We start from the raw sequence: 14,381 nt of genomic DNA on the forward strand, positions 1-14,381 counted from the left end.
GATGTGCAAAGTGGAGTTTGTTAATCGACTTTAGTTGTGGTTCTCGGCTCAGATACTCTCTCTCACAATATGTACCACAAATGAATAATAAAAAGGATCTTTAACTAACCAACTAAGGTTTTTATGTGGATCAGAGTGATACTATGCTTTACACCAAGGATGCCAAGGGATACTATTTTGGTTAATACACATAAAAAATTTAATGAAGTCTTTTTCCGGTTTTTTTTTCGCTAAGTAATTGCAAGCACGCACCATGAGTCAAACTCTTACTTGTAACGAGAACAAACAAGAGGTTAACCACTGTACCGACCATTTGTTGCCTTTTCCGGATTTTTTTCCCTAAATAGGTCAACATGGGCATGCTGTTGATAGCCAGACAGACTCATGTTCATGTACTTATATAATTCACAGAGCGCATTCCCGTTTCATCTACATTTCCACTTATGGCTTTTTATTGTCCTTGCTTGAACAAAAGTACTCTCCTTATCTTGACTATCCTTCTAATCATTTCACTAGCTTCAGAAACAAAAGTGAGTGTACTTGCATCATCATGTAAACGTTTTAATTCGATCATAAGCTTTGGCGACTCAATGGCGGACACCGGAAATCTTCTTCATCTGTCATCTTCAAACAGCCCTCCTCATTTTGCATTACCACCTTACGGAGAAACTTACTTTCATACCCCCACTGGTCGGTGCTCAAATGGTCGCCTCATCATCGACTTCCTTGGTACGTACCCTTCTTAATTATGAATCTCGTATAGAACTATAGCAAACCCAAATAAACAGATTGGATTTTAGCTAAACCGTTTCTTTCTTTTCTTATTGCACAAGTAGTATAAAGCTTAAATGTAATGTGAATCACAAAAACCTCATACCTTTCATTTTAGAATTGTTGATGTAAATTTGTCTCTTAAAACTATATTTCTGGTTCTGCCCCCGACTGTGACTGGAAACAATGGTACATGTAAACAACTTAAGTAACAATTTAAGTATATGCAGCTCAGTATCTTGAAATTCCATTGGTACCGCCGTATATAGACAGCAAGAATAAGAGGAGCCCTGCAAATAATTTTTTGTCGGGAGTGAATTTCGCGGTGGCTGGAGCAACGGCCATGAATAAGAAATCTTTCGAAGAAAAAGGCGTCCATATTATGGTAAAGAATATATCTCTGGAGACACAATTGATTTGGTTTAAGGAACTGTTGCCATCTCTTTGCAAAACAGATTCAGGTAACCTAGATTTAACTCAAGTTTGTTAGTTTTACATAATTGAAAATGGCCTAGATCTCTGAACTCCTAGCAAGTGGGAACATTTTGTTAGGTACACTCATTAAAAAAAAACGAATACACTTTTGGCACTACTCTTATCACTTTATATATTACAGCAGCCAGCGTGCATAATGGGTCGCCTATTCATTTTGAAGCACTGCTTCAGAACGCATGTGCATGATCACCTTGATATAACTAAAAACTAGTATATAATACTAGTAACTTATACTCAACAGTTGACAACTGTCCAAGACTAATTTCTAGATTTCAATTAAAGTTTGCAATATTTCCTCAATATTTCAACCAGGAGCAATATATAGTTATACCATTCCAGGAGTCTCTCTGCCATTGCTCTGTCTCTGAGTGCTCTAGCAGTCCTTCATTTACAGGGTAGTTACATTATCATTTATACAAAGAAGTCATATATTTAGTCATGAAACTGCAAGAATTTGATTTGTCTAATTATTGATCAAGTGTTTTTGATGTGCCGCAGATTGTGAAAAACTATACGAAAGAAGTGTACTACTTGTGGGAGAAATTGGAGGCAACGATTACAACCATGCGCTGCTTGCTGGAATAAGCAAGGACGTCGTAAATACATTTGTACCATCTGTTGTTGGCCAGATTGCCTCAGCTGTTACTGTGAGTATCAGAATCCGAGAAATGCACATTTTTAAAGTTGTATGCATATAGGTGTGTTTATGTAAGTGTGATGTCTGTGTATTACATGCAGGAACTTGTAAAGTTGGGGGCTAAGTCAATAGTAGTCCCAGGAAACTTACCAATTGGATGCTCAGCAGCTTATTTGACACATTTTATGACTAATTCATCTAAACAAGACTATGACCCCAAGACTGGCTGCCTTATTTGGTTAAACAAGTTTGCCAAGTACCATAACAAGATGCTTCAGACAAAGTTACATCGGATTCAAGAACTTCATCCACATGCCAACATTATCTACGCGGATTATTACAACGCTGCAAGACCATTATTTATAAATCCACTGAAATATGGTACAAGTTCAGTAAACACACACATGATCACATTATGGTCTTAATCAATAGTTTGAATTTAAAAGTAAAATATATTGTTGTTGGCAGGATTTAGTAATGGAGCACTAAGAGCATGTTGTGGAGGGAATGGACCATATCATCATAACTCCTCTGTGGAGTGTGGGCTTTCACCATCAACTGTTTGCGAGAACCCTTCCTTGAATGTTAACTGGGATGGTCTGCACTTGACAGAAGCGGCTTATAAGTTCATTTTCAAACGTTTATTTACAGGGAGACTCACAGTTCCACCCTTCAAGACATTATGCACATGAGTTTCATAATTTTAATTAGTAAGTGCAAATTTTGGATGCCATATCTGTAATGATTCAACCGCATTAATCATTACATTACCAAATAACAACTTAAGCTTCCCATCCCACTTTTTATCTGCAACCTGCATATCATGTTGTACTGCAGTGTCATGAACAATAACATTCCAAATAAAGAGGATAAAAAGAGGTGATTGTTCAAATGCTAACCTATGATCCTGTAAAGGGTTTTTCTCTAAAATATTGAGATTTTAGAACGACTGATTCCTTAAAATTGATACGAGAAAAAGGTTGAGATTCTTCTTGTGGCTACAAAAATAAAAACTTGGCTCCAAATAAAGAAAAGCAAGAGATTTATTATCTTGGAAAAAAGAGAGAGAATAAAAGATATGGATCTTATTGATCACAAAAAGAATCCGAGGCTATTTTCTTGGTAATTTAAGTCGCAGAGTCTAGTTTATAAGAGGTTGAACCAACCACAGCCAACAGGGCTTGCTACAAATTTAAGAGGTTGAACTAACAAGAAAGTTTTTTTTATTGCAATTTAAGAAGTTACACTGTTTGAGGAGTTGAGGCTCGATGTTAAGGTGATTAATTTAGGTCTTTTTCCAGCATAGAGTGAGTTTCATACGCTATAAATGAAGTACTCTATGAGATAACTTACGTTTCATTTCAGAATCAGGACATAAAATCTTGGGGCTGTTTGTCTAGCCCTACATGAACCAAACGACTCCATACCTTGAACCAAACGACCCATAAATTAGTTACTATGCATACATTTCTTAATTTTGCTATAAATATAACTTACAAGTTACAGCTGCAGGTAGGTTACGGACACATATTAATATTGCTTCCGTGAAAAAGAACAAGATACGTGCCATGTTATGGTCAACAGAAATAATTTTGATAATAGTATTTCTGTACTCTTTAATAAAGAAATCATATACAGTCTTAAATATTCAACATTAATCAGTTTTCTATATAAATAGGCAACCTTAGCAATGACATGACCCCAATTAATTAACCAACATTTCACTAATTCATTTCTACCATTTCAATGGCTTCTTTTTCTTCTTCTTCTTCTTCCCCCTCAAGTACAAGTACAAGGACTTTACTCTTCTTCTGTATCGTTTTGACAAGTACATTAGCAGCGACAGACACGAAATCTAAGGTAATCGGATCATCCTGTAAACATATCGAATCATCGTGTAAACGTTTAAACTCGATAATAAGCTTCGGTGACTCACTGGCCGACACCGGAAATCTTCTGCATCTCTCAACCCCAATGGATACTCCTCATTATGCATTACCACCCTATGGAGAAACTTACTTCCATTACCCCACTGGGCGATGCTCCAATGGTCGCCTCATCATTGACTTCCTTGGTACGTACCCCTTTGTTATTATTCAAATATCTCATGCATCATGCATGTATAATATTTTTATATTAATTTTGAATATATGTTCCTATTTGTAAAAATATGCAGCTCAGTATCTTGGAATTCCAATGGTTCCGCCTTATATACGCAGCAAACATCACAGGAGCTTGTCAAATAATTTTTCGTCAGGAGTAAACTTTGCAGTGGCCGGAGCAACGGCCATGGATAAGGACTATTTTGAAGGAAGAGGGGTTCATATTGTGGTAAAGAATATTTCTTTAGGGACTCAGTTGGGTTGGTTTAAGCAGCTCTTGCCGTCTCTCTGCAGAACTGCTTCAGGTAATAAACTTTTTTTTAAGCATGTCCACAATTTTGTTTGAAGAAGATCATCATTTTTGATAATTTGATATACATATTGAGAATATACCAAATTTTAGTTGAACGTGATAAATTATCTAAAACCTTGTGTAAAATTGTAGTTTATTTTTTTGATCTTGTCAAAGAAAAAATTATAAGGATTACTGAATGAAGCCGATAAATTTTTTCAAGACAATATATATTAGACAATTCAATAAAATTGATTCAGTGCTTAAATCTGCAAGTGATGTGCGGCAGATTGTGAAAAACTATACAAAAGAAGTGTAGTGCTGGTGGGAGAGATTGGAGGCAACGATTACAACCATGCTTTGCTTGCGGGAATAAGCAAAGACTTGGTACAAACGTTTGTACCGCCTGTTGTTGGCCGGATTGCCTCAGTTATTACCGTAAGTATCAGTTTTCAGAATGCACATTTCAACATTAGTATGTGCAGTGTTAATGTGTGTGGTGCATGCAGGAACTAATAGAGTTGGGGGCTAGGTCAATAGTAGTCCCAGGAAACTTACCAATTGGATGCTCAGCAGCTTATTTAACACAGTTTTTGAATAATTCATCTACGCAAGACTATGACCCAAAGACCGGCTGCCTTATTTGGCTAAACAATTTTGCTGAGTACCATAACCAAATGCTGCAAACGGAGTTGAATCGGATTCAAAAACTTTATCCCCATGCCAAAATTATCTACGCGGATTATTATAATGCAGCAATGCCGCTATATCTGAATCCAAATAAATTAGGATTTAGCAGTGGGGCACTAAGAGCATGTTGTGGAGGGCGAGGACCGTATCATAACAACCCTTCTGTGGAGTGTGGGAAACCACCGTCAACTGTTTGCGGGAATCCTTCCTTGTATGTTAACTGGGACGGTTTGCACTTGACGGAAGCTGCATACAAGTTCATCTTTAAACGCTTATTTAAAGGACCGTCAATGGTTCCGCCCTTTAAGACATTATGTGCAGTTTCAGGCTCTTAATAAGTGTTTGCGAATGTTAATATTTAGCTTTGAAGATTTTAGCAGCATTAGCAAATAATACAATCTGTATAATACCCCTAGTCCAAAAAATATTTGTCCATTTTGACTTTTGACCATGACTTAACTATACTTTAACTGAAATTTGTATGTACCATATAATTTAATATAATAATATCGTTTCTAAAAGAGTGTCCGACACACATTTTAATATGAATAAAAAGTACGGCTCTATAATTTTTTTTTAAAAATTTCTTTTTTTGAATAAAAATTTAAACATTCTATTTTTATTCAGAGAAATAAAAAATTTAAAAAAAGTTATAGAACTATACTTAATATTCATCTTAAAATGCGTGTCAGACACTCTCTCAAAAACGATAACAAGTGGACGAGACTGAGGGAGTATATCATTAGAAAGTATATTTAATCTATTATAATATGTAATTTCCAGATTTTATAAATAATGAATAGATAATTTATAATATTTGTGACGCCTTCCCAATCTTGGGTCTAGATTGAAAAGTCACTTCTCATCATTAACAACATTATCACAATATAATTATTCAACCCGCTTTACACTACAAGGATCTTAAACAGGTCATGCTATGAAACAAGTTACAACTCCTAACGAACAATATAAAATTATTACAGACCCTTAATAAATAGCCATGATTATAACTCTGACTTGGAATTATACAAAACAAACCCAAAAGTACCGATAATACGATTTACATCAACATAGCTTACTTCCAACTACTATTAAAGTGTGTCCTCTGCCTGAGCTGGTATCGCAATTCTAACGGAACAGAGAGGCCCACTATAGACAATCTTAACAGCCGTGTCTAAACTTGACCATCTTCCGCATGCTTAACTGTTACAGTTAGATAAATAACGAAGTGTGCTACAAAAGCTTAGCAAATAACTAAGTTAAACAAATAGGCTAAATTATTTAACTGAATAAGGCCAGCCAAGGTTATAAGGGTCTTAAAAGAGTTTTCAAGATCAGGTTCATTACAAGGTAATCGTTTTACGACCATTACTTTATAAAACATTTCCTTTCTCAAAACTTTCATAAAATATTCGTTTATCAAAACAATACTTTTTGAAACAGTTCTTTTCATCAAAACTTTTCTTTCATTCATGAAATTATTTTATTTTCAAGAAAATAGTCCAATCATCTGGATATTTCTTTACATAAAACATGTTTACTCAATTGGAGTGTATGACGCTTTGCACTGCATGGGTGATCAGCCACGTACAATCCCCATACCGGACTTTATAGCCCCTTTGGACGTGAATATGGTACCTAAAAGGCCATATATTTAGCCTTTCAAATGCCAGCCCTCACTGGTCTTCATAATGTGTCATCCCTCGCAGGTCTTCATAATGTTCTGGCGTCACTCGACCACTTACACTTCCAATTAATGGAAATCCGTAAAAATCAATAGATATAAATCCTTCATTTTCAAAGTACTTTTCATTTTAAAATCTTTACCTTACCTTTGAAATCATTGAAACTCTTTCAAGTCTGAATTCATTCTTAATTTTAATTTCAATAAACCTTATTATATCGCAAATGTAGGGTGTACCAAAGGAATCATTATTCAGAGAATCAAAGGTATTAACAACTTGAAAGCATTGTCATTTGAAATAAGGTATAATATTCAAAAGGGAAAGAAACAGACTATGTCAATACACAAAACTAATTATAAGGCGACAGTAGGTGTTCAATCATAACAAAGGAGGCAAGGGTTGAAATGTTATTTGCCTTACACGCTTCCTTTCTTGACCACAGAACCTACTTTTTAGTCACCTGACGGGGTCTTCCCTTTTCTATACCGTGCGTTCTTACTTTCCGAATCTAGAGAGAAATCGAGAAATATGAGGTTTGGGTCGAAAAAAATAAGAAGGAAAGGGCTTGGTTTGATTTCAATACAGCCAGGCATTTTAGTAAATCTGCTGTTAAACAAATTTCAATATTTAAGTCATTTTATGCTAGAAAAATCCCTAAAATCGAACTTATTAAATAGAAAGCAGGAGATTGACAATTTTGAATTATTGAAATTTTATTTTTAAAAAGTGGAGAATTAAATTACCTTTCTTCCCATATTTTTAAAATAATTTTTGAGCGTATGGATTATTTTATAGGAATTTTACAAGTTACTACTCAAAATCAAAATAATGATACTAAAATCATTTAAAAATACTAAATCACCAAGATAAATTCATCCATCATTTTTATAAAGTCTCTAGGGATATTCTAGAGATACTACAATAAATCTCATGATTTTAAATACTTTTAATTATATTATAGGAATATTTAAAAGCTCATATACTTCTATTTTCACATAATAAAATATTTAAAATCGTTTAAAAATGCATCGAACACATAGTCCAACACGTACAAGTCATATATCACGTAATCACACATTCCTCGGTCGAAACTTCATGCTTACACTTAATTTCCATATTAAATCTGAAATATTCTCACTTTTCCATTTTCGTTATATATACAAAATTCCGATATCTTTTATCGGTCACACTTTCACTTTATTCATTTAATCGTATCAATACATACAGGTCACTTAATCATGAACTTACATGATTACCCATAAAAATTATAAATCACTCATTTCTCTTTTAATTCTCATAAATAATTATTTTTCAGTTCTTTGGCCGGTAATTTCAAATCAAATTCCATGTCATAACTCATTAAATGAAAATATAATGTAATTTATATTTTATAATTTCACGTAATATGGCACATTCACGTATAATATTCATGAATACAAGTTGCAAAATTCCTGAATTTTACAATATTTAGTCAAAAATTGATTAATTTGATTCTTAGAAAATCAAAATGTAGATGTAATTAGGGACAAAGAGAGTATTGTTTAGAGTAAGTCCAATGCAATGCTATCTTTGGTGCTATTGCTATATTATAGCACCAAATGCAAAAAAACTCAATTCCAAAGGATGTCTTAGATGCAAATATGCATATATGCATCCTTGGGTCTATATTTGAAACCAAGGATGCATATATATACATATATGCATATATATATATATATGCATATATATATATATGCATCCTTGGCACATCATCTATTATTGTAAATTGTTGACGGAGGAATTTGGGAACAACAAAACTTGAGGTTAGTAGCCGGAAACGAGATCTGTGATGGCGGTTCTTTATCGGAAAAGTGAACAGTAGTCGGTGGATCCGATGAACAGTACTCGTCGGAAAAGATGAACAGTGTTTGGTGGTGTTGATTATTGGGGGCTGAGATTGCTTAGGGTTAGTGGTGGCTCCTTTGCGCTCTCGCTTCTCCCCCTTACAATGTGCCTACTTACCCCTATTTATAGGGGATCAAGCCCACGTAGTTCTTGGGGAACAAGAAACCTAATGAGCTTAGATTTCTTATCCCGAGGCCCAATGGGAAACCCACTGGAAACCGTCTTCTACTAGCTTTAGGAATATCCGCCGATGAGGCCCAACCACAAAGGCCCAAGGCTCGTCCATGGCTTCGAGACTTCATGGATGAGGCATCTCCCTGGCCAAGGATAACCCTCCGCTACCAGCTGTTTCTCTAGTCCGTGGACGCAGGTATAGCCGAGGTTCACCCCAAATGTTGGACGCATCCTTGTCCCCCGATAAGGAGCCCCTACCAGATTGCAGGACAAGTGATCCCAAGCTTTTGGGTGCGAAGTGCAGGATACTCCAAAGTCTCCCAACGAGGACACCCGTTGACTACAGAGACAGAGCTCCCAAAGCACACACCAGATTTCACCCCACATCCCCAATGAGGACACCCATTGACTACAGGAGGAGGCCTTCAGTCCAGGCATACCCCTGGAGGTCTCTGACCACGGACACCGCCTTTCCTGTAGATATGCTACAGGAAGGAGTTCTTCAATAGAGTACCTGTATCAATAGGTTAGTAATAACATTCTCCATCTTCCTTGAGTCTTCCAGAGAATCCATCCAAGCAGCACATAAAAGTTATATTTATATGTCAAGTAAAAGTTGAGGGCGCGCCCTGACATCTCTGTATGTCGGCGCCGCCCTGTGTTACCAGCCTTTGGTCTCTTCTTATATCATTCTACATCATAGGGCGCACCCTAAACTATTCATCTTTAGGGCTCGCTCCAATTCTGTCTAAATCAAACAAGTCTGCCAAAGCAATCATGTCCAAACAACCCGTCCAAAGAGCCTTCCTTGCTCAAGGCGCGCCCTAAGGCTGACTACACTACAAGTTTCAGTTAAGAAAATTCTCTCCTCCTTCTTGATAACTGGGCGCACCTTCTCTACCTGTTGGAGGGCGCGCCTTTAAGGCATGATAACCACAACTGTCAATCAGCTATTCAATTCAATGGGACGCGTTCTTAGGGCGCGCCTTCTATTTATGGAAAGTCAATATCATCTTTTTCCTAGATTTCAGGCGCTCCTCCTTTAATTCTGCCCATTATATTAATCTTAATCTAAATATTGTTTATACCAATTTTTGGGCATAACAACTACCCCCCAAATTCCATATGTCATTGAAAATGGGATTGGAATTTTTCTTCATCTTTATTAAAACCCGTATAAACAAATCTTCCAATACTTTTTTACAGGGCACACCCTGAATAGGGAGTGTCTCCCAATTTTTCCCTTAAAGTTTCAAGGATTTCATAATAATAAGGCGCGCCTCCTATAAGGCGCGTCCCAGAAGTTCAAACGTTTTTAGAAGCCGTTCCACTTATTGGGGATTCACAATTGATATGATTGATTTGACAGCTGTCATATTTTTTACTATAAATATCAGTCATAAGCAGTCAATTTTTCTTTTACTTTTACCTTCCCCTTTTTTTCTTACTTTCTCTTTCTTCCCAAAAACTCCAAACCCGGCGGTATTGCTTTGCTCAGAATCGGCCTTCCCAGTCGCCATTCTCCAAATCTCTTTCAGTCAGCTTCTTCTCCATCCGAAAAGGTACGGCTGGCTTCTTACATTTCTGAATTTCATTAAGTAAATCACATTGCATGCCCATGTTACCTTTTCATCTTCCACTTCTGTTCTTGATGATTCATATGAAATGATGTATGTATCTGTGTATGTATATTATATATGCATGATTTGTAGTTCTAGATCCAAAATTATTGGGTTTAATTTTCAATTTTATGTTTCTGGGAATCCCAAACGCCTATCCCCCAGAAGTGTACGCCCTATGGTAAGGCGCGCCTCCTTGCTGATACGAGGCGCGTTCCCTTTTATTTTGAGCCATGCCATTGTCACCTAATTTGCTAGTCTTTATAGATATATTATTTTTTTAACTGTTTGATAGAATAGGACGCGCCTTCTTAGTATATGGCTCTCCTTGCTCTTCCTTTAAATCTATCCCTACCTTTTCTGTTTCCTTCATTCTTTCGTATCTCGTTCTTTCGTATTGGGCGCGCCCTCAACATTTCTTTTGGTTTTCTTAACAGCTGGAAGACGAGGGCGCGTCCTCTCCTTTTCACCCTTTCAAGAATTTTCTCATCAATTTGGGGATTTATTCGCCCCCAAATACTTACTTTGATCCTCAACCTCCAAATGCCCACCACACTCCTGAATTTCTGAGCCGGGTGGCGCGCCTTCTTCAGGATTCTAAAGAGGGTACCTTGATGGCAGACTCCTCAGATAATTCGTCCACAGATAATATTCTTCTATCTCGTAGGCAAGGCAAGCAGAAGCTGGTCCAAAAGGACAGATCTCCAATCCCAGATAGGACAGAGCTGGACGACGATGATTGGTTCGAGAGTTTGAACGCTGATAGATATAGGGGCATTGAGAGGGGCGTCAACGTAGGAGCAGGACCCTCTAAAGTATCCTACAGGACCATATCCCCAAGTCCGTCTCCCCAACACACAGAGGGCGCGCCTGAAGCGAGTACGTCCCCTCTTCGCGATGAGGAAAATTTCTTTGATGAGGATTCCTTCCAATTTTCCACTTCTCTTGAACCTTCTCCAATCCCTTTCCACCATTGGGAAGTTTCTGATAGTGAATTAGATTTTGACTGGGATGAATTTGAACCATGTACTGAAGCTGTGAAGAAGCGTTTTAGGAAGGAGCATGGGAAGCTTTTCTGCGTGGGCCTGTCCTCAGCTTGTTCAGACGAGCAACTGGGATGGCTTATGGAATTTTATGACATGAAGGGCATATGGGCGCGCCCTTTAAGCATGATGCGGCCCCATATCTTTAATTATGGGAAAAACTTTAAAATTCCCAGAATGGTGACCAGCCCCAAGCTGATATCTTTGGGTATAGGCGCGTCCTTACATCCCTACCTTAGGGAAGTGATAGAACTGTATGATGTGGCCCCACTTCAGCTATCTCCCAGCAACTATAAGTTTATCCTGGCTCTGTTTATCCTCTATATGGACTTGGGTTTCCCTCAACCGTCAATGGCAGAAGTTGCTTATTTTTTCAATCTAAGAAAATCTGACCATGGCTACTACTATCTGGTGGTGGACAAGCTACACAACAAGAAGGGTTTTTCCTCCGGCAAGCTTAGCCATGAGAAAGGTTGGAAGGAAAACTTCTTTTATCTGTATGACGTTCCCAGAATAAGGATAAGATTCAACAAGTCACCGAGTAAGGGCGCGCCCTTTCATTTTTTCCTTTGTGATTTCTATATTTTAGCTTTCTTTTCTCATCCTTATACTTTTTTCAGACAGACCAGCTTCTAAACCCCTTAAAGGCGAGCCCAAAAAATGAGCCGAAGCCCTCCTTAGAGTGGCTTCTGACAGGTGGAACCTAAAAACCTTAGTCACTCGAGCCAACTTGATGCGAGTAGGAATCCTTTCTGATCAAGTAGGAGTGAAGTGCAAATATTTAAAATTCAGGAAGGGTGCCCCTGTTTCTCGTGTTACCGATTTAGACAGCGAAGAAGAAGCTGAAGAAGAAGAAGAAGAAACAGAGGATGGCTCCCTACAAGGCCAAGATCCTTCAGGTTCATTAACTGTAGAATATAAGGGCGCGCATTTCCACTATTGGCGCATCTTACTTCTTTTTGTTAACTTTTCATTGCCATACTGGATAGAAAAAGTTTCGTTCATTTTATCTTTTTGCGTCTTTAAGGCGCGCCCTGTTACTCTAGGCGTAGCATTTTACTCATGTTTATCAATGTTGTCTCTATCAATTGCTTCTATTTACTGCATTGTTCAACATATTTGACTGTCATGTTTAACTAATATGTCTTTATGTCTTGTGCAGAAATGGCTCCTCCCAGAATCCCTAAGTCTTTTGGGGCGCGCCCTGGTGACAAGCCTAGGCCCAAGGCAAAAAAGGATGCTCCTGCAGCGCAGGCGTCTGTTCCAACTTCCGCCCCCATTCCTCAAACAACACCTGCTCCAAAAAGGCCCATAATTGATCTCACAGAAAAATAGGGCACGCCTAAGAGGCAAAGAGCAGAGGGCGCGCCTTCCGTTTCTTCTGCTGCCCTGAATGCTCTTGGCCCCATGGGTTCCATTCATGTTTCGGATGAAGAAGTGGAGCAATGGCAAGCCATGGATTTGAGAGATGCAGCTCGTGCTTCAATAAAGGCATCTTGCCAATTGTTTATCCACTCTACTCGAGTGGTGGACAAACTACTGGAAGAGGGGGCGCGCCTGGAGATGCTGCAAGGGGATAACAATATATTGAGGAATACCCTCAAGGACAAGGACTTTTTGCATGCTAAGGACATTAAGGCCAAAGATTCTGAGATTTCTTTTCTCAAGGACGAGGTTGCCAATCTTACTTCTTAGCTAGAGATTGCCAACAAAGAGGCTACCTCTCTCCACACTGAGATGGGTGCAGCCAACTTGAGGATTGAATATCTTGAGGAGCAACAGAAACTAGGCTGGCCTGATAAAAAGAGGGAGATATCTGATGAGGCATTTGCCAATGGTTTTCATTTCTACAGGATGGGCTTTGTGACCAATGATCCTGACTACTCCTTTGAGAAGTTTGGGGAGGAGACTGTTGCTGAGATGGTGGAATTCAAAAAGGAGCATGCTGCTGAAATGAAGGCAAGGAGGGTAGAGCTTGGATTGGAAGAAGAAGAAGAAGGGGAGGGCGCGCCTCAAGAAGAAATCTCCAAGGACGCGCCTGAAGTCGATCCAACTGTCCCTCTCCAATCTATTCCTCCAACAGACCAGTCCCAAGGCGCGCCTTGATTATTTACTGCTTTAAATTTCACATACTTATGAGGAGCCAGCCCTCTTTTGATGCTGTGTAAAGTTGTATGACTTGTTTTTCTGCTACTCTTTTATTCTTGCATGTATGACTCGTTGTTAATTTCATTTTTACATATGGAATTTGTTCAGTCATTTTGATTTTTCCCCTGGTAATCATATGTTTCCATGGAGTATGTTACTATATGGCGCGCCCTTATAGATTTTTGTGTGATCTCAAAGTTTGTCATTGTGTTTCTTTCCATTAGTGCCTTTGCCATATTTTAATTTACTTATTGGTCCAATAGGCGCGCCTTATTGACCATGTGCATTTATTTTCTTCACTTTTGTCTACTATGTCTGTCATGATCATAAAGCAGGAGTTTATCAGATAGGGCGCGCCTCTTTGTAGGGCGCGCCATTGATATTTTTCAGGTGAGAATTTTCATGTTAAGCAAATACAGTAACTTTTGAAGTAACTTTTCTCTTTTATTGATAATGCGCTCTAGTGGGTAAATTATACCAGTCCCATGGCTACTATGCTCTATGGGGAAATTATTTGAAAAAAATTTCTTCCTTCTGCTAGTTCCGAGGTTCGCAGTCATGTGTACTACCCCCCGAGGCTATGAGGAATTTATTTGCTACTAGCCTATTACATAAGAATTAAAACAAGGAAACAAAGGGGGCACAACCACACCCTACTGATAATACTTCCGCAAATGTTCTGCATTCCATGCTCGAGGAATAAGTTTACCATCTAGATCTTCTAAGCGATAGGTCCCTTTCCAGAGTATAGCTTTGACTTTGTACGGTCCTTCCCAATTAGCTCCAAGCACCCCGTGCTGAGCTATCTTAGTGTTTGGCATAACCTTTCGCAACACGAGGT

The 14,381-nt window shown here is 38.2% G+C and overlaps 2 protein-coding genes across 2 annotated transcripts; both read left to right on the forward strand.

Annotated features, from left to right (window-relative positions):
• The first annotated feature begins 358 nt into the window (after positions 1–358).
• Positions 359–2,787, forward strand: LOC141665266 (GDSL esterase/lipase At1g28590-like). The gene is made up of 5 exons (XM_074471248.1): positions 359–729; positions 1,002–1,232; positions 1,765–1,913; positions 2,005–2,284; positions 2,372–2,787. Exons 1-5 carry the CDS (start codon positions 444–446, stop codon positions 2,593–2,595), a joined length of 1,170 nt encoding a protein of 389 aa, XP_074327349.1. The 5' UTR covers positions 359–443; the 3' UTR covers positions 2,596–2,787.
• A 232-nt stretch (positions 2,788–3,019) lies between these two features.
• Positions 3,020–5,492, forward strand: LOC141667872 (GDSL esterase/lipase At1g28580-like). The gene is made up of 4 exons (XM_074474506.1): positions 3,020–3,977; positions 4,080–4,310; positions 4,587–4,735; positions 4,807–5,492. The coding sequence occupies exons 1-4, from the start codon at positions 3,650–3,652 to the stop codon at positions 5,320–5,322; spliced, it is 1,224 nt and encodes a 407-aa protein (XP_074330607.1). The 5' UTR covers positions 3,020–3,649; the 3' UTR covers positions 5,323–5,492.
• The last annotated feature ends 8,889 nt before the right edge of the window (positions 5,493–14,381 follow it).

Source organism: Apium graveolens, chromosome 6, assembly GCF_009905375.1.
Source record: "Apium graveolens cultivar Ventura chromosome 6, ASM990537v1, whole genome shotgun sequence".
Taxonomy (NCBI): Eukaryota; Viridiplantae; Streptophyta; class Magnoliopsida; order Apiales; family Apiaceae; genus Apium; species Apium graveolens.

Excerpts from the sequence above, each read along its gene's own strand:
- LOC141667872 (XM_074474506.1), top strand. The coding sequence starts at position 3,650 with ATGGCTTCTTTTTCTTCTTCTTCTTCTTCCCCCTCAAGTACAAGTACA. Across the intron at positions 4,311-4,586 it reads TCTCTGCAGAACTGCTTCAG|ATTGTGAAAAACTATACAAA; the intron begins GTAATAAACTTT and ends GATGTGCGGCAG. Across the intron at positions 4,736-4,806 it reads GGATTGCCTCAGTTATTACC|GAACTAATAGAGTTGGGGGC; the intron begins GTAAGTATCAGT and ends TGGTGCATGCAG.
- LOC141665266 (XM_074471248.1), top strand. The coding sequence starts at position 444 with ATGGCTTTTTATTGTCCTTGCTTGAACAAAAGTACTCTCCTTATCTTG. Across the intron at positions 1,914-2,004 it reads AGATTGCCTCAGCTGTTACT|GAACTTGTAAAGTTGGGGGC; the intron begins GTGAGTATCAGA and ends TATTACATGCAG. Across the intron at positions 2,285-2,371 it reads TATAAATCCACTGAAATATG|GATTTAGTAATGGAGCACTA; the intron begins GTACAAGTTCAG and ends TGTTGTTGGCAG.